At 56.6% G+C, this 25106-nt stretch overlaps 1 protein-coding gene across 2 annotated transcripts; it reads right to left on the reverse strand.

The window, feature by feature from the left end:
• Nucleotides 1–8456: 8456 nt before the first annotated feature.
• IMPDH1 (inosine monophosphate dehydrogenase 1) lies at nucleotides 8457–24810 on the reverse strand. 2 transcript variants are annotated; one of them, XM_072784474.1, is made up of 15 exons: nucleotides 24596–24807; nucleotides 20331–20429; nucleotides 18141–18189; nucleotides 15841–15942; nucleotides 15635–15709; nucleotides 15185–15391; nucleotides 14944–15031; nucleotides 13916–14115; nucleotides 13171–13261; nucleotides 12826–12921; nucleotides 11335–11478; nucleotides 11083–11227; nucleotides 10618–10761; nucleotides 10430–10513; nucleotides 8457–9217 (listed from the first exon to the last, which is right to left on the reverse strand). In XM_072784474.1, exons 1-15 carry the CDS (start codon nucleotides 24775–24777, stop codon nucleotides 9196–9198), a joined length of 1728 nt encoding a protein of 575 aa, XP_072640575.1. In that variant the 5' UTR covers nucleotides 24778–24807; the 3' UTR covers nucleotides 8457–9195. The 2 variants fall into 2 exon arrangements, with proteins under 2 accessions (XP_072640575.1, XP_072640573.1); XM_072784472.1 differs by lacking the exon at nucleotides 8457–9217 and adding an exon at nucleotides 9818–9857 and having other exon boundaries at nucleotides 24596–24810.
• Between the last annotated feature and the right edge of the window lie 296 nt (nucleotides 24811–25106).

The raw sequence follows: 25106 nt of genomic DNA on the forward strand, positions 1-25106 counted from the left end.
CCCTGGCTGTGTTCTACATGTTTCTGCACTCTGCACCCTGCTCCCTCTGCAAGCTTAGCCCTTGATCAGCTGCCCGTAGGAGGAAAACTGGAAGAACTCTGTAAAACCTTTCCAAGAAGGGCGCAGGCGAAGAGGGCAAACCAGAAATCCTACTGCTTCCAGCTATTGGAGCAGATTGCTCAAAACACACTTCTTGTTTTACAAGGTTTGAAATAAGCTATTCATCACACTCTATCCCCGATTCTGAAATCCTAACCATGTGTCTGAAGCGGTCTTACTTGGGAACCAGGAGACCTGTGTTCCAGTCCTGTCTTGGGCAGAGCCATGAAGAATGTTCCACCCCTTCTCTCAGGGCCTGACCACTGCTGATAGGAGGGTGAAGTCATGTCTGCAAGGGCAATGACAGGAAAAGCTTGGAAGGTGGGGCCACTGGGAGATTGAAGGCAGGCAGGAGCTTGGAAGGTGATATGGAGAACCAGAGGTGAGGAAAGCCTGCTTCCTCCCGGCCCCCTGGGGAAGACTGTGCTCCTCCCTGAAGGACTAGACTCTGCCAAGAGCAGGAAAGTGTCCTCACAGCCAGTGTGTGGGGAGGTGGGGGGGGGGGTAGTGTTGGTAGGATGGGGGGGGACGGCAGACAATGATACATTGTAAGAACTCAAAAATATGGAATCATTGCATGGATGATGAAGAAGAAGAGGATGAAGGTGGATCCTCTAGAACCATGCTGTTCAGTATGCTCCATTGACAAGCCCCTCATCCCAGCACCTCGTCACAGCCTCCCCTGGCCATGGCCCCTGGTGCTGAGTGAACTCAGGTGACGGGCTGGTTCAGAGAAGGAAGCCTAGGTAAGGGGGATGGGAGCAGACCCTCCAGCAGGCTTTTTTTTTTTTTTTTTTTTTTTTTTAATTTATGATAGTCACACAGAGAGAGAGAGAGGCAGAGACACAGGCAGAGGGAGAAGCAGGCTCCATGCACCGGGAGCCCAACGTGGGATTCGATCCCGGGTCTCCAGGATCGTGCCCTGGGCCAAAGGCAGGCGCCAAACCACTGCGCCACCCAGGGATCCCTCCAGTAGGCTTTCTTGATCCTTAGAAATCGAGCCCTTCTGAGAATCTGGGACATTCTGCTCCCTCTGCCCAGAAGAACTACAGACACACCACCTTGCACACACAGGAGGAGGCGGTCATAGATCCTCCAGAGCCCATCCCTGAACCCTAGTCCACAAATATGATCTCTCCTTCTATTTCAACGTTGCCCAGGTACCTTTTCTTCTGTCCCACACCAGGGCCCTGAGGACTGAGACACAACCCCTGCCTCAGGCCAGATCAAGATGCAAACCCCAGGGACTTGGAGCCAAAGCAGAGGGCTTCCAGGAGGGAGGGGCTCATTTCCAGTCTGAGGAGGCAGCCTTGGGATCGAGGCCAGCCAAAGGATCTAGCTGACCAGGCTCTTCACTTTACAGTGGGATCCCATGCCCACCTCAGAGGAATGGTGTGAGATAATATTGATGGTGTTTAGCATGGAGTAGACTGAGGCTCATGGTAAATGTGCTGTAAATATCCCCTTAGTTATGGAGGAAGTGAGCATCCTAGCTGGATCCTAGAATGTTGAATAATGGCCCTCCAAACATGTCCACATCCTAATCTCTAGAATCTGTGAATATGTTACCTTTCACGGCAAAGGGGGCCTTGCAAGTGTGACTGTGGTAAGAGTTTGAGGTGGGGAGATTATCCTTGTGGGTCACTATAATCATTAGAGTTCTTATAAGAGGGAGGTAGGAGGGTCAGAGTGGGAGGTCAGATGTGAAAATGGAAGCAGAGGTCAGAGAGGCAGGGAGATTAGAAGATGCTGAGCTGCTGACTTTGAAGATGGAGGAAGTTGCCACCAGCCGAAGAATTCAGGCGGCCTCTAGAATTCTGCTGGACAAGATAAAGGATTGTCCTCTTCAGCCTCCAGAAGGGGCACAGACTGGAAGATCTAGTTTAGATTTCCAACCTCCAGAAATGTAAGATAATCAATGTGTGTTGCTTTAAGCTGCTGTGTTGTTTGTGGTAATTTGTTACAGCAGCAACAGTAAACTAATACACCAAAGCCTTGCCAGGAGAGGCCCGAGCCCCCAGGGGCAAAGCTGTGGTGCAGGAGGGAGTATGGAGGGGGATTTTGCAGCGGGGCAGGGCAAGGAGTGAGCCTGTGATGAGAGAGGAGGGCCGGGCATGGAGTGCTCAGCCCGTGACCTCACCCTTGGCCAGCCACAGCTGTCCTGGCATCCGGACGCCTGTCAGCCCGGGGTTACATGCCTCACTGGGCCAGAAAGGGATCCCTGTGTAGCCAGGCCCCAGGCAAGGGCGGGGGTGTGGCAAAGAAGGCTGGTGCCAGGGGAGGGAGCCCAATCAGCCCTGGGGCTGTAGAGGCCACACGAGTGGAGGGAGGAGGCGAGCAGGGGCTGGCGAGGTGCCCTGTCACCCAGGGCCCCACCAGCTCTATCCTGCTCTACTTCTCTCCTGAGGGGCATGAGCATTCCTTTCCTCTCTTCTTTTTCCTTTCTGTGCCCCTGGGCTCTCTTGGGATCCCCTAAGAGAGAGGGAGAGGTAGGGAATTTGGGGCTAGAGAGCAAATGGTTGGATCACAATTGGCTCAGTGGGCAGCCTGGGGCAAATCACTTTGCCTCTCTGAGCCTGCTTTCTCTTCCGGAAATGAGGCTGATAGTAAGTCCCTACTACATGGGGCTGTATTAAATGACATAATGCACGAAACACAGTGCCCCACATAGAGTAAACCCGATCTGTGCATCCTCTGCTTGCAGTACTCAGCGGCATACAGTATGTGTGTTCTACAATTTTATTCAATCTATTCAACAGGTATTTCAGAGCAACACTCTTTTCCATGATGAAGACATCACAAAGGAAAACAGACCATATACACATAAGCAGAGAGTATGTTTGTGATGTGTTCTGGAAAACAACAAAACAGGAAAAGTGCTAGGGATAGCGATAGGGATGGACAGCTAGGCCTGCTGTTTTGGACATGGGGCCAGGGAAGGTCTGTCTAACCAGGTGCTCCTGGAGCAGAGACCTGAGGGCAGTGCAGGAGTGAGCCACGTGGATCTCCGGGGGAAGCAGAGGGAACAGGCCTGGTGGGAGCATTTGAGGACAGCAAGGAGGCCGACGTGGCTAGAACAGAACTGGTGGGGAGAAACGGATGGAAAACAAGGTCTGACATAGGGTGGCTGGATCGTGAAGGGCCTTGTAGGCCACAGTAAAGACTTTATTTTACTTTTACCCCAGGGAAGCCACTGGAGGGTTTTGAGAAGAGGCAGGATATGCTCTGGCCTCCATTTTAAAAGAGTGACCCTGGCAGTTATGTTGAGAAGACTCTGTGGGGAGGCAACATTTGGGGCTAGATGCTCCTTGCAGGAGCCGATGCAAACGAGGGGTGGTTAGGACCACCTTTGCTGGGGGAGACGCTAGAAGAAGCGTCAATGATGTATTCCGGAAGCTCGCCAACAGGATTTGCTGATGGATTTAACGTGAATGTGAGAGAAAGAGGAGTCAAGGCGGGGGCTCCACGATTTTTTGTTTTCGTTTTTTCTCAGCAGCCAGAAGGGAATTGCTATTTTTTGAAATGGGGTAGATTGAAGGAGGACCAGGTGTGGGATGATGGCGGGGAAGTTTGATGGTTAATTTTATGTGCCTACCTGACTGGGCCATGGGGTGCCCAGATAGTCAAACATTATTCTGGGTGTGTCTGTGAGGGTGTTTCTGGGTGAGATTAACATTTGAATCTGTAGAATGAGTAAAGCAGATTCCCTTCCCCAGTGTGAGTGGGCCTCATCCAATCTATTGAAGGTCTGAATAGAACAGAAAGGCTGAGTAAGAGAGAATTTGCTCTCTTTGCCGGACTGTCTTCGCGCTGGGACATTGGTCTTCTCCCGCTTTTGGACATAGGCTCCGACTGGATTGCTCTCCTGGTTTTTAGGTATGTATAGGTAAATGTTTATGGTTATGTTCAGCATGAGATCCTATTTCATGTCCTGATGGACATGTGGAGCAACCAGGTAAACGAGACCACAATGGAGTGAGAGTACATTAGATATTTGAACTGAATTTGAATCCTCCAAATCTATCCCTTGACTCAGTGGAAGCCAGCCTTTTTTATACAACTGCTGAAACGGAATCCATTCCTGCACCGTCCTGGGCTCCAGCTTCGTCCTTCTTGGACAGCTTGTCTGTCTTTGGTTTCCCTAGGAAGTCCACACAACCTCCAGCTCTGTGGTCCTCCAACAGAGGGGAGTCTCCGTGCAAGGTCAGGGGAACCCTGAGCAGAGGGGTGCCCCATGCAGGTGAGGCTGCAAAGGGCAGGTCCATCTCCGGCTCTCTTCACCCCTGCCTAATGTTCCTGGTCCCCTAACAGGCCTCATCCCAACCCCCTCACCCCAGCTTCCCTGAGGGACCATGCCCATCACCAGGAGGCAAAGTGGAACGGAAGGGAGGAGGTCTGGGCAGGCCCTGCTTCCTAACTGAGCTAACCTCTTATCATCTGGTGACTTGGGAAGTCACTATCTCTCTGGCACTCATTTTCTCCGTCCGTAATAAAAGAATTTGTGCTACTACCACCTTGTGGGATTGCTGAGGATACCATGCACCTACCACAGTGACTGGTGCTTGGTTAAATAAATGGCTGCGGAAAGCAGGTCTTTTAGACTCCTTTCCCCACCCCCACCCAGCTTCTCTCCTTTCTGAGAGATTATTTTACTCCCGTGCTCCTCCTGTCCTTCAGACGCCAAATTTTACTGTGGACACGGGCAACCAGGGAATGGTTGCCAAGAGCAGGGCTTTCAAAAAGGCTGCCTGTTGCCTAGGAAACTGCCCCGCTCCAGGGTCCCGGGGTCTCCCAGGTCGACGGGTCCTGGCGCCACCTGCTGGATGCAGTGCCACACTGCTCCTAAGGTACCCAGACCTGGGATTTCCGGCTTCCCCAGGCACAGAACGCTCTCTGCCCCTGCTCCTCTCCCCCAGCATCTCCACCATAAAAAGTGCTTTCCTCCTGGGACACCTGGGTGGCTCCGGGAACCCCTGGGTGTCTCAGTGGTTGGGCATCTGCCCCTACCTGCCCTTGGTCACCCTGAGATGATCCTGCCCTGAAAGGTGAAGGGTGGAGTGGACCTCGTGTGCAGGGTCAAAAGACAGGAAGCTGTTGAGATGCCTGGAGTGGAGGTGGGGGTGAGATAATCTTCTTTCCCTAATGAGGATCACAAGTAGAGAAACTAAGGCACCCAGAGAGGGAAAGGCTGGACTCTACCTGTCCCAGGCTAATACAGCACCCTGTTACCTACACGCATCCCCTCCGACTCTAGCTGGGCTAGGGGGTGCAGCTCACTTGGGAGCCAGACACCTAGCTCTCAGCCCAGAGACTACTGTTGCCAATGGTCTTAAGAGGGGATGGAGCAGGAGGCTGGGACCAAGGTCTCTTGGGTGCCTGACCCTGCCTATCTTCCCTCTGGAACTGAAGCAGAAGGAAAGTAAAGGAGGCTGGTGAAGGTGATTCTCTCACCCTGTAGATGAGGGGCCCTGTCCTAAGGACAACAGGTATGGGGAGCAGGGTTTTGGAGCTGGGCCTGGTAGGTGTTGCCAGGGGCTGCATGCTCTGACCCTGGCCCTACCTCTGAGCAGATGTCCTGCTCAGCTGGAGGTGGAGGACCGCTGGGGGTGGGGTGACGTGCACAAAATTGCCCCCTAATAAGGGGGGAGCTATGTATAAAGTGGGGGTGAGGCATGGACCCAGAGAGGTTGGCGTCAGAGTCTGGCCCTTACTAGCCAGGAGGAATCCTGAAGGAATAAAAAGCTTAGTGTGAGGGTGGAGGAAGGAGCTGCCTCCCCCTCCTCTCCTTGTGGCTGGCTCCTCTTCCTCTCTAGACCCCACTCCCGGATGTAAGGAGGTGGCATGGAGGGGGATCTGAGGGTGGCTGAGTCGTACACAGCTGGGGTGCTGACCCCGTTCAGGGCTGGCTGCCACCCATTTCCTGATCAGCACTGGAACCAAAGAAGCTCCAAGAGCCTTCAGAGGGCCAGTCTGGCCCCTCCTGAGCTACTGGGTCAAGCCACCTGAGAGCCCCTGCTCTCCGCCTGCAGATGTGGGGGGAAAGGTGGGGCCAGAATTGAGCGCTACCCACCACTCCTCCATCTGTCCTCCAGGGTGGGCTGGTCACGGCCCTACTGCTGCCCACCAGCTCTCGGGCTCCTTTCATCAGGGTCGCTGGGCCTCCGCCAGCTGCTGCTTCTCCCCTGGCTGGGACAGGTACCTGCAGCTCTACCTGGTCTGTGGCTTCCGTGTGCTGGTCGTGGAGAGTGCCCGTACTGGAGCCTGGGGCAGGCTGCCTGCATGCTGGTGTCACTGTGAGAGACCAGGACACTGGCTGCCCACCTGCTGGTGGTGCATGCCCTCTCTCTGTGTGGCTAAAACCCTACACAGGTGCTGCTGCTTATGAGCCAGGACCTGGAGTGACACAGCAATGTGGCCTGCTGCCTGCGCAGCCACATCTTCCACAGCCTGGCAATGGGCAGCCTGGACTGCACGGAGCTGGGTGAGTGTGCCAGGGTGAGGGTGGGGAGTGCCTAAGCCACACCAACCAGGCTGGACTCCAGGTGAACACATTCTGCTGATCACGGGGTCTGTGATCTGCATCTGCCCCAAATGTGGCTCTGGACTACCTCTGGATCTGATGTGGCCATCCTCCCTAAAGCGACTATCCCTTTGTCCCACCTGGGCCTACAGTGGCTGAATTCTATAACCTAGAGCGAGTGAGTCTGGGCCAGCCTGGCATGCGTTCATCTCCAGCCTCCATTCCTTTGCAGAAGAGGAGGGCCAATAGTACATGCCAAGACTAATTTACTGACCACTCATAACCTTCCTTCCGTACATTCTTTCATGTAACCTCACAATGAGGCCATGAGGTGGGTGCTGTGTGGTCTGAAACTCTTAATGGCACGCGCTTTGACAAATCTCAGAATCATATTAACTGGATTCATAGGTTTCTTCAACAGTGATTCTCAAACTTGGGTATGTGTCAGAATCACCTGGGCCTGAGGGATAGCTCATAGGCCCAGACTCTGTCCTACTTCAGTGATTCTGGGCTTCTGGATTTGTTTTTAGCTCTCCAGGGGGTTTGGATACATACCAAAATTTCAGGACCATTGTGCTTAAACTTCCTCAAGAAGCACCAAACTAAAGCTAACATACCTCAAGTAACAGGAAGGTCATTGTTACAAGGTAACCTGTTCTCCTGGTCAGTTCTAATCACCCAGTTCCATCTAGTGCAAAAGAAAAATTTTCGCTTTGAACCATGTACACCCTTGCTGCCAAGTGATACTGTATTTCTCTAAAAACCCTTAGATCTTTCCCATCTCAATTGCTGGTCAAGCTGATTCCTGTATGGTTTTCGCAAATCAACATGCAAGACAAACAATGAAACATGGCCTCATTTTGGTCCATCCCCCATGCATCCTTCTCCCACCCAGCTGAGTCTCTCTGGACTCTTAGGGGCTCACTGAGGCCACAGACTCCAGGGTGCGAGGCCTCTGGGAACTCTCAGTTGACCCATCACTTTGCAACACTCTTGGAGGGGTCATTGAACCAGCTCTGAACCCAAACAACGGTCCTGCCCTCCAGGTCTTTCTTTCTCATCCCTCAAGGCTGGAAGATGCCTCAGTGAGAGTCAGGGGAATGTTTCCAGCTATTCCCTACCCACCCACTAGGGTTTAGTTTCTATACCCTCTCCTCATTCCTGCCACTAGAGCATTCAGGCCATCTTCTTTGCTTCCACTCCTGAGTGGTGCCTGTACATTGGTGGCACAGCTGCATGCCCAATGCCCAACTATAACAACAGAGGCAGAGAAAGGCAATGTGAGCACCCCAGGACCCCCAACCCTGAGAATATTCAGCAGCCCACATGTAAGTGCTGTCCCCACAAGGAGGGCTTTGAGTCTGGGACACGGGTCCTGAGCTGCATATGAACAGTGGGAGCTAAGCCTCTCTACCTGGTACCCACACATGTATCTCAGCTGATGAGGCCACAGGCTCTGGGCCTGGTGATCAGGGTTAGAGCCATTCCCCACTTCCACCTCTGGTATCACAAGGCTGCAGTGGGGACTTTGGGGCAGTCACCAGTGCGGCTTCCGATGGTAGTCTTCTACAGCCACAATGGTTCCTCTGCCACACCGTCTGCCTGCATGAGCATGCCAATGTAGGCACAGGCCTGGGAGACACCCCCCCAACATGTGGCCCACTTGTGCCAGTACCCCCTAGAATACCACAACGCCCTCCTCACCTTCCTGGGGACGCTGGGCCTGGTGATCCCCCAGCACCTAGCCCAGCTCTGACAGGGCCTCTGGGCTCCAGCTTATCACTAGGGTAGGTGCCAACTGCCCAGCAGACAAGGGGCAGAGACAAGATGGCAGAGGTATTGAGACCTCTTGATTTATTCAGATTATTTAATATACAATGACGTAACTGTGACCCCAAAGTGTGCAAAGTTAAAGCCTTCGACTGCAGCTGAGAGGAGAGGGCAGGAATGGTACACCCGGGGACGGCGGTGAGTCAGGAATGATGGGCAGCCTCCTCCCCAGGGCCAGGGGCAGGGGCAGGGGGAGTGGCCTGAGGAGCAGGGCCCGGGGAGTCCAGGGCCAGGGGAAGGGGGCAGAGACCTCCCTCTGGCCTAGGTCAGGAGCCCAGAAGTGCCACATGGCTGAGGGGGCGACAGCCCAGGAAGGGGCCAGAGGCAGGGCCAGGAGAGCACCATTTCTGGGATGGAGGTTAGGGAGGGAGGTGCCCTACAGAAGCCAGGAGGGGCCACCTGCCCCAGGGGTGGGCGCCAGGCCGGAGCAGGCTGCAGCGAGAAAGACCTGAGGCAGGCACAGGGCCTGAGAGCCCAGGCTGGCTAGGCTCAGGGGGACTGAAGAAGGGGGAACCCGGGGTGGGGGGATGCCCCCAGGGCAGCTGAGCCCCAGGAGCAGTCCTGACTCTGCAGGGGATGGCCAGGAGGGGCCGCAGACCCTCAGGGGCGCCCCTCCTCTCTCCCTGGAAAGGAACTGGGGAATCCGTAGTGCAAATCTATGGACCACTCAGTTATGGAGGGAGGCTGTGCTCAAAGGGGCACCCTGCGGCGCACCCCCTCCACTGCCCTGGCTTCCACCTCCATCCTCAGTACAGCCGCTTCTCGTAACTGTGGGGACAAGGCAAGAGGGAAGCCAAGAGTGAGTGTCTGGACCTGCTCCCTTCCCAGATCCCCTCACCCTTAGGCCTTGGGATGCCAGGGCATCCCCACATGGGGTGCAAGAGGGGGAAAGAGCAGGCCCCGTGCCTCTGTCTTCCCCAGGCCATGGCTCCTGAGAGAACCATGCCAGGTGCAGAGATAGCCATGCTCCCTCTGGCCACAGCCACAGCTGAGTAGGCTGTGCCCAATGCTGGGGGTGGAGACGCAGCTAAAGAAGACACAGTCCATCCTCACAGAGCAAGCTCAGACCAAGCTGAACCTCTGCTGCCATGTCTCCACCCCAGTCCTGCACACACACTGGCCAAGGCCCCTTGTGGTCATTGGGTTCAGTCCAAGACAGGGAGACCTCAGGCCTGCGGTTGGGGACATCTCTCTGCACCCCAGAAGGGACCGTTTCCACTGGACGAGGGGCCACTGTTGGCTGCCCCAGCTCGGTGCCAGTCCTGGGGTCCGCATCCCATGATTACACCCCAGTGCCACCCCCGACCCAACGGCCCCCGCCCCCAGCCCAGGTCCCACCCAGACTGCCCCTGCTCTACTCTACGCTTGGCCCGGGCAGCGCAGTTACTTACACGGCAGAAAGGTATAGCTATGGGAGGATGGGGCAGAAAGAGACACAAGTTAGATGCCCGCCTATGCCTGGGGGGACAGGCCCTCTCGACCAGGGCGGGGACGCATGCCTGCAACTACTGCTGCCAACTAGCACTGCCCCGCCCAACGGTCGCCCCAGCGCTGGCCCTGGCATGTGTCTCTCTGCCCTTTTCCCCGCCAGAGGGCTCATGCCCCCAGCCTCCACCTCCTGCCTGACGCTGCCACCAGCAAGAGCCCAGCACCTCCAGCCCCTGCCACCAGCCACCAAGCTTCTGAGCAAGCAAGGGACTGGGAGCCCAGGAGGGGGGCTAGCAGCCACATCTCCCATGCCCTGCTCGGGGAGCTGCCCGAGGGGAGGGGAGGGGCCTGCCTGCATGGGGTCCAAAGGGCAGGGTCTAAGGGTGGGCTAGGCCCTGTAGGGCAGGGTGATGGGGTCATCCTGCAGAAGCATCCATTCCTGGTGCAGAGGGTCCACGGGTTCCCTGAAACCTCGGCTTGGCCTCTGAACCATGGCCCCACCTGCCCAACCCAAGTGCCAGCCAGCTGGGGCAAGGAGGCCACCACACTTACGAGTGCAGGCCATGGACGCCACCCTCAATCTGGGCCGACATGGTCCGCTTCTCGAACTTGAGCTCTCCTGAGTACATCATGGACCTGCAGGCAGGTCAGTGGAGCACGTTAGGGACATGGAGGACAGAGGGGAAGCAGGGTCTTCCCCTCACCTGTGCCCCCACTCCCACCCCAGTCACAGTACTCACCGCAGGACAGACAGGCTACGGGCACCGATATCCTGGCAGCCATGCTGGATACCTGCTATGAGGTAGGGCACGAACTTCTGAATGGAGCCTTTGTCCTGGATGGAGCCCGAAACACCCTGTGCGATCTTCACCTTATCCCCCTCACTGCGTGGAGGGCAAAGAGATTGAGCCAAGCAGCCCATGGCTCGGGGGAGCCCACGCCACCTCTTGAGGGTACCAGCACAGGGGATACCACCAGGAGCCCCCCATCCCCCAAGCTGCCACTCCCTGGCCGCAGTGTAAAAAAGCATGGGTTCGGAGTCAGATGGCCCAGGTACTATCCCATGTCTGCTACTTGTACCCTGTGCCTCAGTTTCCAGAACTATCATATGGAGAGTAGGTACCATCTTGGGAAATCAAAGGCTGTGTGGATGCTGAAGGGTTGTGGGCTGGTCTGCCCGGGGCTGGGGTTCAGAAGCAGGGCACCTGAAGTATCGTTTCTGGCTGCTGCTGCTCTTCTCCATGGCATCCAAGGAGCCCATGCCCCGGTATTTCTTGAGCCTCACCCCATCCGAGAAGAAGTACTCGCCAGGGGCCTCCGTGGTGGCGGCGAGCAGGGAGCCCATCATCACTGTGGTGGTTGAGGGGTCAGTGCCTCCAGCCCCATAGACCTCCTACTGCCCTTACCCAGCTCCCAACCCCCCTCCAGCCTGCCCCACCCCAAGCAGACCCCCTTACCTGTGGAGGCTCCAAGGGCCAGGGCCTTGACCACGTGCCCCACGGTCTGGATGCCACCATCAGCTATGACCGGCACCCCGAAGCGCCGGGCATACTCGGCCACCTTGTACACAGCAGTGCCCTGGGGCCGACCACATGCCATCACTGCAGGAGGGCACACAAGTCTGAGGTGGGGAGAGGCTCGTCTCCTTGTGTCCCACCTCCTCTTGGGAAAAGGGACGGGGCTGGATGATACTTCTGAGGCCCAGGATAGGCAGCAGTATATAACACTAGGGGGCATGTCACTCCGGGTACCTGGCCCACTCCACCCAGAACAGTACCATGCAGGATTTTGCCAGGTGTGTGTGTGTGTGTGTGTGTGGTCAGTACTAGCCTTCAGAGTATCAGAGTATAGCATCCCTACCCCCAGACTGGTGCACTTGGGTCTGGGGGAGGGGTGGCAGTCCCCAGACTCAACCTCTCTCTCAATCTCTTATTTGCAAAGCCTGTTACCAAGGTTAGGTACTCATAGCTCCTCTGGGATACTGGTTTGCGTTTCCTTGACTTTAATAGTTCACAGTTTTTAAGTATGAGATTTTAAGTGGGAATTCTAAGGAACTAGCACTTATCTAGGGATGGAGGGAAAGCTGGATAAAATGGAGAAGAAGCTTTCTCTGGAAGCACCTGTGGTTTGTTTTGTCCTTATTGCCTCTCAAGAGTTAGAACAGTGCCTGACACACAACAGGTGCTCAATTAATATACGGTAAGTCACTGAGTGAAGGCCCACGTTTTACCATGGTGGTCAGCTAAGGTGAACCATAGATATTTAAAAGCAGAGGCTCTGAAGACCAAAAAGAGGAGATGTTTTGGGCAGAGAAGACCAAATGGGTCACTCTAGTGAGGGAGAAATGACCCCCACTAGAGGATCCAGAAATGTCCCCTCAGGCCAAGCCAGGACCCACAAGTCAGACACCAGCCTCCAGGGAGCACCCCTCAAGCATACGAGGATGCACACCAGGGTCTCCCACCCCTCCACTTCATGTTCAGGAATGCACCCTGCAAAAGGGCTTTGTGACTGAGAGGACCCCCCCACCCTCACTATTGCCACACAGTGATAACGTTGTATGTCCTTACACATTCAGGGACATGCTATCTCCACATCTTAAGTATCTTCCTTGTCACAAAGCTTATCCAAACTCTGAGCTGGCTTCCAACAAGCCCCTCAGGGAAGTATTCACACCAGCCTTGGGCCTCCAGATTGGGCCTTCTTGACCAGAATCTGAGAAGTAGGCTGGCATACTTGCAAAATTCAAAGTTACCTTATATCAGCCTTTCCCAAGTCAGTGGGTCAGATAGGCAGAGCTTGAGCCCAGATCACCCCTGAACCCATCATCCTGGGAAAGAGACTGTGCAGCGAGCATTCAGCATGCGTCTGTGGAACAAGAGTGGGGCCCCAGAGCCTGTGGAGGCCCAGTGGGGTGTTCTTGTTGGCATTACTCTCCTGACACCTACCTTCTTGGGTGATGCAGATAGAGCCGCAGCCCATGCCCACACGTAGCCCGTCCACACCAGCATCAATCAAGTTCTTGGCCTGAGCTGCTGTCACCACTAGGGGTGGGGAAGAGGGTTTGGAGGAGCAGGGAAAGAGGAACAGTGTGAGGATAGGATGCCCTTTCCTTGCCCTGGGACTGCCTGGGACCCCAGTCTAGCCTCCTCGACCCACAGTAACCAAGCCCGTTCAGTCAGCCCTCTTCCCCACATAGGAGTAATGCCATCACCTAGGAATGCTGAGGACAGTTTCCTCTGTTATGCAGTGCGGGGCCAAGGACAGGGGGTGACGGGGGACCCTGCACTCACCATTCCCCCCAATCACCTGGAGGTGGGGGTATTTCTGCTTGATGTAGTGCACCATGGCGATCTGATACACAGAGTTCCCTTGGGAGGAGTCCTGTGAGAAAGGAGACAGAAACATTCAGACTTTCATGGCCAACAGTCCTTGATGGGGGAAGAGGGGATCATGAGCAGATAAACTCCTGATATGGTATGAAAAACGTTATGAGAAAGCTCTTTTTTTTTCCCCAGAGAAAACACTTGACAACTCTCAGCCAACTGAGTCTCGAAGAGGCTTGCTTTCCCCAAAAAGTTTGAGCACCACCAGTTTGTAGTCTCAGAGCAGACAAAGCCCCGTTATACCCACTGTATGGACTGGTCCTTGCAGCAAGATCTTGCCAGGGGCCATAGCCTGTTCCCACCAACTCACTACAGATGAAATTACTTAATTTTTGTCAACCCTGGTTCCTTCATCTGACAGGTGGGGGTGGTATTGTACCTCAGGGAACTGTTGTGAGGGTCAAATGAGTTTATCCACATAAAGGTCTGAGTGCAGAACCAGGCAAGCGGGGGGTGGGGGTGGGGTGCTCGAAGAATGTGAGCTCTAAGTATTAGGGTGCCTCGGGCCTCCCAAAAGGCCCACAATTTTCTCTGAGCTGTCAGAGTACCCATGACCCTCCTAATTCCAATTTCAGGCTTATTTAGAAGCAAACCCAGGTCTTCCTAAGCCTCTCGTCTCCTGAACCACCCTGCTCCAGGACGGTGCCCATACCAGCACTATGACATCGGCGCCTGCCTGGGTGAGCAGGTCCAGGCGGTATTTGTCATCCTCCCGGGTACCCACAGCCGCCCCACACAGCAGCTGCTTGTGGGAATCCTTGGAAGCCAGAGGGTAATCCCTGTTCTTCTTCAAGTCAGTGCGGGCAATGATGGCCACCAGCTCATCACGATCGTTGACAATGGGCAGCTTCCCTGATGAGGAATGCAGAGGTTAGGTGAAGGAACAGGCCTCTGGGGCTGGAGTGAGAGTCCCAAAAGTCAGGACCAAACAGACCAAGCCTGAAGATCCCACTGAAGTACCCAAACTAGCCACTAGGTGACAGCACCCACCCAGGAAATGCTCCTAGGCACCTGGCCGTCTTCCCAAAGAACAGGAAGCAAAGAAACCTCTCAACCAAGTGGGTTCCGGAGCTCTTCCTGCCCTGTGGCCTAACCAAGCTGGGTGGGCGGCCCCTGAGCACTGGCAGCCTTTCACCTGCTAGGCCACAGGCCACAGTGGTCGAAAACTCCTAGCCGGGGCACAAATGTGAGGCAGGGAGGAACATGCACCCTTTCCAGTACCACCCCCAGGAAACAATCCAGTCTGAGCCAGGGAAGCATTTCCCAGTGTCTCCTCTATTGTGTCAGTGGCCCCAATGTAAAATACATTTAACTGCAGGATTTCTCAAGGTCTTTGATAAGCTGACATACAATTTTTTTTATGGAATATGGGGCATAGAAAGCATGTTTCAGCAGTTTTGTTCTTGTTTTTGTTTTGTGATGAGCATTACACAGGACTAGCTTTATGGGAAGACATAGTGTGAAGATGCTGAATAGGGGACAGGTTTTCCTAAGCCAAGGAAAGGACCTCAGGATTCATACTCCAACCTGGGATTATTCAAAACTTCCCCAAGGCCCGGGCATCAGGCAGTCTGGTTGCTGGAACAGCCTACAAAGCTCTGAAGGAACAGGGGGCCTGGGGTGCAGGGGGACAGATTGGGATGGGGGAGGAGTATTGCAATTTCTGCGCACTCCGGGTACCTTTCTTGCTGCGCTGCAGGATCTCATTTGCCTCTTTCAACGTTACACCCGCCGGAGCCACCACCAGCTCATTCCGCGGAGTCATCACCTGTGGAGCCAGGAACATTTGCCTGCAGGTTGGCAGGTGAGAGAGAAGGGAGCCGGGCCTCCCTCTGGTCCCTGGTCACAGGCACCAGCCTGAGGCCCCAGGATGTGAGGCCCTCCCTCTGCCCCCACCACACTTTCCCTGCCCTGCAAGTACCTCACTAAGGAGGGTGGTGTGGTCCTTCTCAGCAAGAAAGTCAATGTCTCGGGAGGTTACGATGCCCACCAGCTTGCTCCCCATGGTGCCTGTCTCAGTGATGGGGATGCCGGAAAAGCCGTGCCGAATCTTGGCTTCCAACACATCGCCCACAGTGTGTGAGGGGCTTAGCACCACGGGGTCCGTGATGAAGCCCTGTTCAAATTTCTGTGGGTAGAGACAGGCTTCTTTCAGAAAAGCTGAAAGAAGGCTGGAGGTGGTTTACAGCCATGCCACAGGGGAGCCAGGACTCTCAATGGGAAGAGAGGGCCAGTGGGCAAACGAGGGCTGAGCCCCATGTCCCCAATGTGGGAAAGGGCAGACAAGACCCCACAGCAGTCAGCCAGAGCATGGCAAAGCAGGGGGCAGCCAGGTCGCATCTTCTTTCTGGGGAACAGGCCTCGTACTTGCCTTGACCTTCCGCACCTCGTTGGCCTGGAACTCCGGAGTGCAGTTGTGGTGAATGAAACCAATACCGCCCATCAGCTAGAGTGAAAGGGAAGTGTGATCAGAGCCAGGGGCCAACCATTTTGCTCTGCGAACCCCACTCCTGAATCCAGCCCCCATTTGGTCCCCCTCTACCCCCAGAGTCTTCCCAACACTGGTGACTGACTCACAGCCATAGCAATGGCCATGTCGGCTTCTGTCACAGTGTCCATCGGGGAGGAGATAAGCGGCGTCTTCAGGGTGATCTTCCGAGTCAGGGCTGAGGTCAGGTCCTGAGAACAGAGGCATTGTCTGTGTGAAGAGTTTTACCAATCGCTCCACCAATGTGTACAGAGCCCCTATGGGTCCCCCGCACCAGGACAGGCCTGCAGATACAACAGTGAATGAGGCAGGTGCTATCGCTCCTGAAGTTACATTCTACTTGGAAAAAAAGATGACAAACATGTAAAACACTTATGAGATTATTCAGTCAGGATAAAGGCCCCAAGGAAAGACAACAAAGCTAAGTGGCCACGGGAAGGAAGATGTGGTGGTCAGGGGAAGCCTCTTTCTTGGGATATGACAAGTGGGAGCCAATCAAGTCCAAGTCTGAGGGGCTGTCACTGCAGGCAGAGAGGGCTATGTGTGCGAAACCTGCCTCCGTTCCCAATCTTCCTCAGGTGTATTTAAGACAGAAGAAGGCTTTCACAGGAGAGCGAAAGGGGAGGGGCAGGGGCTAAGGGGCAGAGACAGACAGGGGTTAAGGGGGTGAGCAGTAAGGATGTGTAGCCTTGAGGCCATGGAGAGGAGCTTAGATTTGATCCTAAGATGAGAAGCCACTGGAGGGTCTCATGGCAGAAGAGACATGATCTGATTCATGTGGGGTTTTTTTGTCTTTTTTTTTAAGATTTTATTTCTTTGTTTGAGAGAGAAAGAAAGGGCACAAGCCAGGGGGAAGGGCAGAGGCAGAAGCAGGCTCCTCATCGAGCAGGGAGCCTGATGTGGGGCTTGATCCTAGGACCCTGAGATCATGACCTGAGCAGAAGGGAGATGCTTAGCCGACCAAGCCACCCAGGCGTCCCTGACTTATGTTTCAAAGAAGTTGCTCAGGCTCTGATGTGGAGAATAGACTCTATGTGACAAGGCCTGAGGCAGGGAGGCAACAGAGGAGGCTGCCCAACAGGGCCAGGTGGGAAATGCTGTGACCAGGAGAAGGTGTAGAAAGGAGTCTATAGGACATCCAGGAAAGTAAGGAACTAAGGGTCTGCCACTCAGGGGAGAGGTCAGAGCTGCACATATACATTTGGGAGGATCTGCCTCTGAGATTCAGGCCAACAGCTCATGGATCTTAGCCCCCAAAGCACTCACAGATGTTGGTATAGAATTTTTGGAGATCCATAGGCCCCTGAAGCCCGTCCAGAGACCCTGGTTTGGAACCATGGCCCTGCAGTCTAGAAAACTCTGTCTTCTCCTCTCCCATCATGCCACAGGAGAAGAGCCACACAGCCTTCCTGACCTAGGCCATAGGACTGGGAGACCCGGATAGCCAGGATGGTACTTTTCCATCCCTTTCTTCTTCATACCCTGCCCCGGGTCTGGTGCAAAGCCAGAGGGCTTGGTAAATTTCGTTAAACTGAACAGTTGAACCAAGATATCCTGGTTGCCATCACAAGGGACATATCCAGAATAGCCCAAATTTTCCCCCCAAAATCTATCCACATCAGCACTGGCTACGAGGCTAGACATGAGTCTCCCTGAGGGAAGAGTGATCCGGGCACACTCAGGCCCTTTGGTCTTCCGTGAGCATCAGACCCGAATAAGTATCAGTAACAGCAACAAAGGAAACTCTCTAATGTGCAGGAATTCATTGTTGAATAATCTAACTTCTCCATGAAATGACTTATACTCGTCAGCACTCACCCCTCGGCTTCTAGGAATCTGTCATAGGTTAAAAGCATAAAGAACACTGTTCATTCACTTGGCTCATTGCTGAGCCCCTTCAATAAAGTGAGGCACCGTGTTTCCTTGTATTTGTCCAGAACTGAATTCTCACAAATCGTCTTGCCAATTCCTATGCATTACGGACCCATAGACCAGTCTGTCCACCTCATCCAAAGTCTCCATAACTTTACTGGCTTCTGTCATGTCCTTGCTCAGCATTTCAGACAAAATGCAATCCTTCCTGACCGCAGTAATGCAGCTGCCACACCCAACCCCATCCCCTCGCAGGGCCTTTCGGAACCTCACCGCGGCTCTGGCAGTGACAGCCCTCCTGCCCTGTGCCAGGCCCACCACTCAGCACACCCCTGAGTCCCCACAGCTGCTTCTGCCCCATCAGTCTACCCCACTGCACTGTGCCAGTGTCTCTGGCAGCAGTAAAGGCTACATGCCCGAGAAAAGTCTCCCCACCACCCCGCCCTTGAGCAAGAAGTCAGCCTCTTCTACCACATACGGGGTCCTCCTCCCCCAGGTCAGCAGAAGAGGTACTCACCACCTCATCAGCTATGAAGTCTATGAATCCTGGGAGAATCAGGAAGTCGCTGTGAAGACAGAAAAGTGAGCGTTACTGAGTGAGGAGGGGTCCCCAAAAGGGGCAGGGCCTGCCGTGCCAGGCGAGGTAGCCTAGGGGTGGGAAGGGGGGCAGAGACCAGAGCCCTCTGATCCCTGCCATTCCCTGGCCAGGGCTGAAGCACCCTCATGCCCCCCACTAGCATCTTGCTGATTCTAGCCCAGAGACCCAGAGCCAAAGCCAGTGGAAGGTCTGTGGACCTGGGGCGCCACCAAGGCAGCTGGCCTCAAATGTCCATTGCCTTCAGGGCTCAGAGCTCATTGAGGCACATAGGAGTTCCTATAATGACACACATAGCAGATACAGCGCCTGTCCTTGAAAACTTCTCAATCTTGATAGGTGGAGGCAGTAAGTAAACACAGAATGAACCCAAAAACCATTTAGTAGTGCAGCATGGCATGAGCACCACTAGGCACAGGACGAGCTGCACAGCCCAGGACTGGGGCTGCTGAGTCACATGGGGTTCAGAACAGCATGGAGGGACCCTGGGGGGCTGAGCATGGGGCATGTTCTGACAGAGCAGGCACTTGGAAATGTTTTGAGAGAGCTGCCACTCCACTCCAGTTGGACTGGAGCAACCAACAGACATGACCTGGGATGGGAAAGGGGAGAAAGGGGCTTTACAGTTGTTAGGACCAGGATGCCGGGGCCCTAACCAAGCATGGCAGCTGCCAACACTAGGGTGGGCCATGGTCATGGCAAAGCCCTGAAGGAGACCGTGGGTCTGCGTGGATTTGGCAAAGCAGTGTGCCATAACCCAGGGGCCCCGTGGGCCCAATCTGCCTGAAGTCACGTGGCCTTAACAGACACACCCAAAAGCAAAAGCTCCATACTTTAGGAACACTCCCAACCGGACTAAGCAAAGCAGCAGCCACCCCAGTGCAGGAAGGAAAAGCTGCAGGGTGGGTGGGAGGGGTGGGGTCTTTAACCTGCCAGACCTAGAGAAACTGCTAGGAATTTCCCTAGGGAGTTTACCTAGAAGACTCCAGTGAACAATGTATCAGAGAGATCCTTTCTCCCCATTCATCAAAGACCCTCCAAACAAATAAAGAACCTTAACTGCCCCTGCCCCTCGGTAACCCTTCTGTACAGTGAAGAGGCCTCTGTGGCACACTGAGAAGGAGGAGAAGAATCGCTGGAGTCTGGGTCTCTCAATATTCTCTAGGTATTGCATACACCCCTCACCTGGCCCACACCCCAGCTATGGCCAGGCAAGCCGAACCACTTAGAAATGACTGGGAATCCTGGTGACTAGGGAAACTGCCTGCTGAGCATGAGTGCTTACAGGCAAGGGCAGGGACCGGCAGGAGACAGGGCAGGGATGCTTTTGACTTGCTAGCATCCCCACTCTTCCCAGTCCCAGGTTTTGATGGTCCTTCCTGGCATGGACACAGTCCTGCAGCCAGGGGAGCTAGTGCCAGGCCTGCAGCCCGCAGGACAACTGGCCCGGGGCCCATGGAAATGCAAACTAAGCCAGAGGCAAACAGATAGGTCTCCTCCTTCTCCAAAACCCCCTGTAGGGTGGGCTAGGGGTAGCAGTCACAGAATACTCGTGCCCTGGGGGGCGGGGGGGGGGGGGCACTAGTGCTAACCTGTGGGCCGGCCGGGGCACACTTGGAAGGAAGGCTGGACAGGTCTGTGGGAAAAAGGAGCCATCCCATCTGCCCAGCTGGGCCTCTCCTGGAGGCAACACCCAAGCAGCTGCCTTAGCTGGACTCCAGGGTCCCTTCTGCCCTCACGTGAGCTGGGAGCCAGAGGGTGTCCTGGACCAAGGTCTGGAAAAAGTCTCTCCATAACTCCCACATCTCCAGTTCCCACCGCCCCGGGGCCCCTCCATGGGGCCAAGACGCCCGGGAGAGGAGGAAGGGGGCAGGCCGGCCCGGGATCCGGCCATAACCGGGGCATGGCACCGAGGGCCCGCGATGTCGCTGTGCCACGTCCGTCTCCGCGCGGGCCTCCTTCCTTCCTTCGCCCAGCCCCCGCCCCCCAAGTGGCTCGAATCGGGCCGGAGAGCGCGGGCGTCACCGGGGCGCGGCGCACGTGCGGGGCCGGGGGGGGGGGGTCGCGGCGCGCGGGGGGTGCGCGGGGCTGGGCCGAGGCCGCGGCGCTTACTTGTAGGTGAGGCCGTCGGCGTTGGCGAAGAGCTGCTGCGCGGTGAGCCCGTCCTCGGGCACGTAGCCGGTGCCGCCGCTGATCAGGTAGTCCGCCATGCTGCCGGGAGACACCGCGGCCCGACATAAACACCCGCGCCGGCCGCCCCGCCGCTGGGGCTGCTGTCGCCGCCGCCGCCGCCGCCGCTGCTGCTGACGCCGCGGCCACGCTGCCGCCGCGGGCCGGGCGGGCCGGGGGCGGGGGCGGGGGCTGCGGCAGCCGCGAGGCGGGCCCGGGGCGCCGCCCTCTCCTCCCGCCCCTCCCCCGGGAGACGGCCGCCTCCGCCCCGCGCCGCACAAAGGCCCGGAGGAGCCGGGCCCGGCCGCCGCCCGCAGTGGCACCTCCGCCCCGCGGGGCCACGGGACCACGGGACCACGGGACCACGCCCCCTCCACCCCGTCGCCCCGCCTCCTAGCCCCCTGCCCGCACCCCAACCCCCCGCGGCGCGCTCCCCGCTGCCCGCTGCCCGCTCCCTCCCAGCCTGGGTGGCCCCAGCCTCGCTTCCCGCAGCCGCCCGGCCCGCGCTGACCTGAGTCTCCCCTTGTCCTACTCCCCACCCCAGGGATACCTCCAACACGGTTTGCCTTCGCCCGAGACCAAGCGCCAGCCCCTGATGGGGACTCGGAGCCCTGTGGGCCTGGTTTGGGCTCACAGCTCCCCAACACACGGGAGTTTGTGGTTGGACCCTCCCAGTACCAAGGCCCCAGTCTCCCCCAACATCATGCCTAGGAGCTGGCATTCTCAGCAATGACATTCCCTGACCTTTGGGCGGCCTTGAAGCCCTCTGCAGTTTACGAGGCATTTTTCATAAATGATCACATTCACTTGACAATCCGCTGGCTGCCAACTATTAGATATCCCCACTTTACAGATGCAAAACCGTCCCTTCCTTCGGAGAGCAAAGCAAGGGAGGACCGGTACTACCTCTGATTCCTGATCCAGTGCTTCAGTTTGTCAGCCCTATCCCCAGCTCAGAAAGTGGTGTATATATATATCTGGGTTTTAACCCCAGAGAGGAAAGTTTGTTTTCATTTGGGAGGGTAGTATGCTGGGAAGGTGAGGGAGGATCACAGGCCTGGCTTAGGCAAGTATGCATACAAATTAGGACACAGGCTGGGGAAGTTTTAAGGATTTCCCAAAGCAGAAGTTTGGTGGCTCTGTGGGCCCAATAAGACCCAGATTTCTACATGGGGGCATTAAGATTTGGCAGCAGCAAACTGATTCACCTGAGGAGAGGTGGGATGGCAGGGGGAGACCAGAACCCTTCTCTCTGTGAGACCAGAACTGCTAATGCTACTCCCTGACCAAAAGCTAGAGAGCAGAATCCATCCTGCACCCCAAACTCCACGGTCTCCTCCTCCCTCCTCTTCCTGTGGCCCCACAGCCCACTTCTTGGTTAGGGGAGAGAAAGGCAGGGCAGGGACACAGTCCTCTTCCTGGCAAGGTGGCTTTCTGTGGTGCTCCCTCCCTCCCGCCTCAGCCCTTGGAGGCTGCGTTTGTTTACCTCTCAGCAGTTTGGTGGCAGCCGGGCCCAGGGGAGGCTCCCTGGGATGCCCAGCCTCCCCCAGTGACGCCCCAGGACCCTGCCAGGAAAATACAGACTGTTCCATCTATGTGCAGAGGGGAGGGGGACCTTCCCACAGAATTTGGGCGATGAAGCCCGTGAGGCTACAGTGCTGGAGGAGACTCAGATGTCCAGTGTCCTCTTTCCTCTTACTGTGAGTGATGGGAATATCACAGAACACCCCCACCCCCAACACACACACACAAGCTTCCCTGCCCACCTGGGGACCCCTGAGGAGGGTTCCTGATGGGGGCTTCTGAGGGCACTCTGGCACTGGAAAGTAGGGAGTGGGCCTACTGGAGGTCTCTGCTGAGTAGGGGCTGGAGCCAGCTTGCCAGGGGTGCCTCAGAAGCACTCCTGGTTCCCCAACACTCATGGACTCGGCCTGAGGGGGCCCGTGCCATATGGTGGAGTGAGGGGGCCCTGAGGGGCATAGCATTAGGACCTCTCCCTGGCCATCTGGAGACAGAGCAGTGAGACCAGCCAGAGAAAGAACCCTGGCACATCAAAAGTGTCCTGGGCCACTTCTGCAGCAGTAGGATAGGGGCTGCAGTGGCATTGTAGGCCAAGAGCACAGGTGGTGGGTGGTCTGTGGTCTCTAGGTCTCTAAGGGACCTGCTCTGGCGCACTATCCCCTACAGAATGGGTTAGGAATGGGTAGGGTACTATTCAGGATTCCACCAGAGCTGGGGTGCAGGAGAGCAGCTGGATTCTGACATCTCAGATGACTTTAATGGGACATCTGCCCCAGCCCAGAAATTGGACCTAGGGGAGAAGGCTGCCAGGCTGAGTTCTGGAGAGGGGGGTCACTTTTGCAGTGATGACAGAACTTAGGGCCCTACTCCCCTTCTTCTGCTGCCCCACATCCCCGCCTGCTCTGACCTGTCAGAGCTCCTCATTACTCTAAGCCGCTGGGCTCAGCCCTGGGTTAGGCTGTCCTTTTCCAGAGACGGTTAATCCATCCCCGTGGCTTTCCTCCTCCCTCTTCCTGATCTTCCCCAGCTGCTTCCTCCATGGGGAGGAGACACCGAGGCAACCAGTGGGCCTCCTCAGCCTGAGGAAGGGCTGTTGGTCCCCTGAGGCCCCCCACCTAGCAGCTGCGAAGGCAGTGGGGTAGAGAAGCAGGCCGAAGCACCTTCTCCAGGGTAGTGGAGGAGTAGTGCCCAGGCTGGGAGCCAGGGGTTTCTGTCTGGTCTGGAGCCACTCAAAGGGACAAGATTTCAAAACACTTTTGAGGGGAGGGTGGGGGTGGGGTGAAGAGGTAGCAACAATATTGCCCTTGTAGAGCCGGGATGAGGAACATGGCTTGCCTAAGATGGAGCTAGAGAACAAGAACACTAGCCCCAAACCCAGGACACAGGACTTCCCATCCAACCCTGTCCTGTTTGCAGAGCTCTCTAAGCTAGTGATAGCAGATGGAGGTCTCGCCAGCAGGTTGGGAATCTCATTACACCACCTGGCTGGGGCTTGGGTTTTACACAGGTTCTTCCAAGACTGGTGGGGGGTGGGGATGGCCCCTTTGTGTAGAAGTATAGTCTGGAGAAAGAATGCTCCTTTTTTGCAGCCCCGGTCTGAGCTCTGAAATGATCCTTTTGCAGTACCTGCTTGTAACCAAGGCATTGCCTCCATCAAGCCTCCAAGTGCCCCAGCCTGCTCCCTCACCTCATCTGGTCTCTCCCTATCGTCCTGGCCCCTGGGCCCCAGTAGGCGAATTTCTAGGATGGGAGGAAGGATAGGGCTGCTGGAACCTGAGTCAATTCTAGAGAGGCAGCCTGCCAGGGCAGGAGGGGCCAGCGTTCACCCAGCAGCCCCTTAAGCCTTTAAAAGTTCTTACATAAGCCACCAGCCCCTGTGCAGAGCTGCAGGGCTAATTCCCCCCAGACCACCCCCCCCACCAAACCAGCTTCCAGGTCACCTCCCCAGGCTGCTGAGCACCAACAGATGGGGCAGAGAAAGAAGTCCAAATCCTCTGGACCGGAAGGACAGCGGGATTGTATTTCAAGCTGTGATACAAACCAGAGATTAGCCACTGTCTCCTTTTCAGCCAGTATCCCTGGGGCCCAGCTCAACACCCTCACTCTTCCTCCAGTGACTCTTACAGACCCCAGCAGGCTAAGGGCAGGAGGGGTCCTGAATCTTAGGAGAAACCCTGAGGCGAGCTGCATTAGTAGCCTCATCAGACTTTAGTGAATGGCGAGGAGGGGGCAGTGTCCTCCCCCGGCTCTGAGGAAGCATCCATCTGGACACCTACACCTGTAAGACTCTGGAGATAGCTCTAGGAGGAAACGGCTAAAGGAGGAGGAAACAAAGTTGGACAGGGACTCCAACAAGCACTGTTTCCACCCCAGGAGTTGCAGCCACTTGGACCAGGTATCGTCGGGTGTGTAGCCGAGGTCCGAATAGGGCTAAGACTTTCGGGAGCGTCTTGCCGACCTGCTCCCGTATTCGGCGCAGCACCGAACCCTTTGCACAGCGCCTGCCCGCTTCCCCCAACCAAAGCCAGGTGTGTGGCGTCTGCGCCCGGCTTCGGGGGTTTAGGGGTGGAGGAGGTTAGAAGGCAAGGGTGCTGGGGCCTGCCCTTCCCCTCCCCCGCAGCGTCGCCGGGTTCCCGGAGCCGCCGCGCCCGCCCCGGATGCGCCCCGCGCTCTGCCCTGGGCGTCACCTCTCGGGCTCGTAGCCGGCCTGCAGCAGACGGGCGCTGTACCGCTGCGCCGCCGTCTCGTGTCCGGGGTGTTGCCGGGCTCCGGGCTCCGGAACGGCGGCGGCTCCGCCTCCCAGCGGCGGCGGCGGCGGCGGCGGCGGGCGCGGGCCCAACCCCGCTAGCGGAGCTAGCGGCCCCTCCATGCGGAGGCCGCTGCTTGGGCGGGCGGGAGCCTCTCCGCCTGGAGGCTCCCCGGGCCCCCGCTGGGGAGTGAGCGCAGCCGAGTCGGGGGCCGGGAAGGGGCGGGGTTCGGGGCGGGGGCGGGGCACCGAGGGGGGCGTGGCCCTGGCGCTGCGCTCCGCCCCGCCCCGCCCCGCCGGGGAAGCGGGCGTTCGGGCTCAGCCGGTCCCTGCCGTCCGGGGATGGTGAGGGGATACCGGGAGATGGAGGGGGAACCGCAAGGAACCCCCGCGCCCCATCACCTTCCCCACCGTCCGGACCTTCCAGTTATCTGGTTCCTCCTAAGGAAAGC

The sequence above is a fragment of the Canis lupus genome, chromosome 18 (assembly GCF_048164855.1).
Source record: "Canis lupus baileyi chromosome 18, mCanLup2.hap1, whole genome shotgun sequence".
In the NCBI taxonomy this organism is placed as follows: Eukaryota; Metazoa; Chordata; class Mammalia; order Carnivora; family Canidae; genus Canis; species Canis lupus.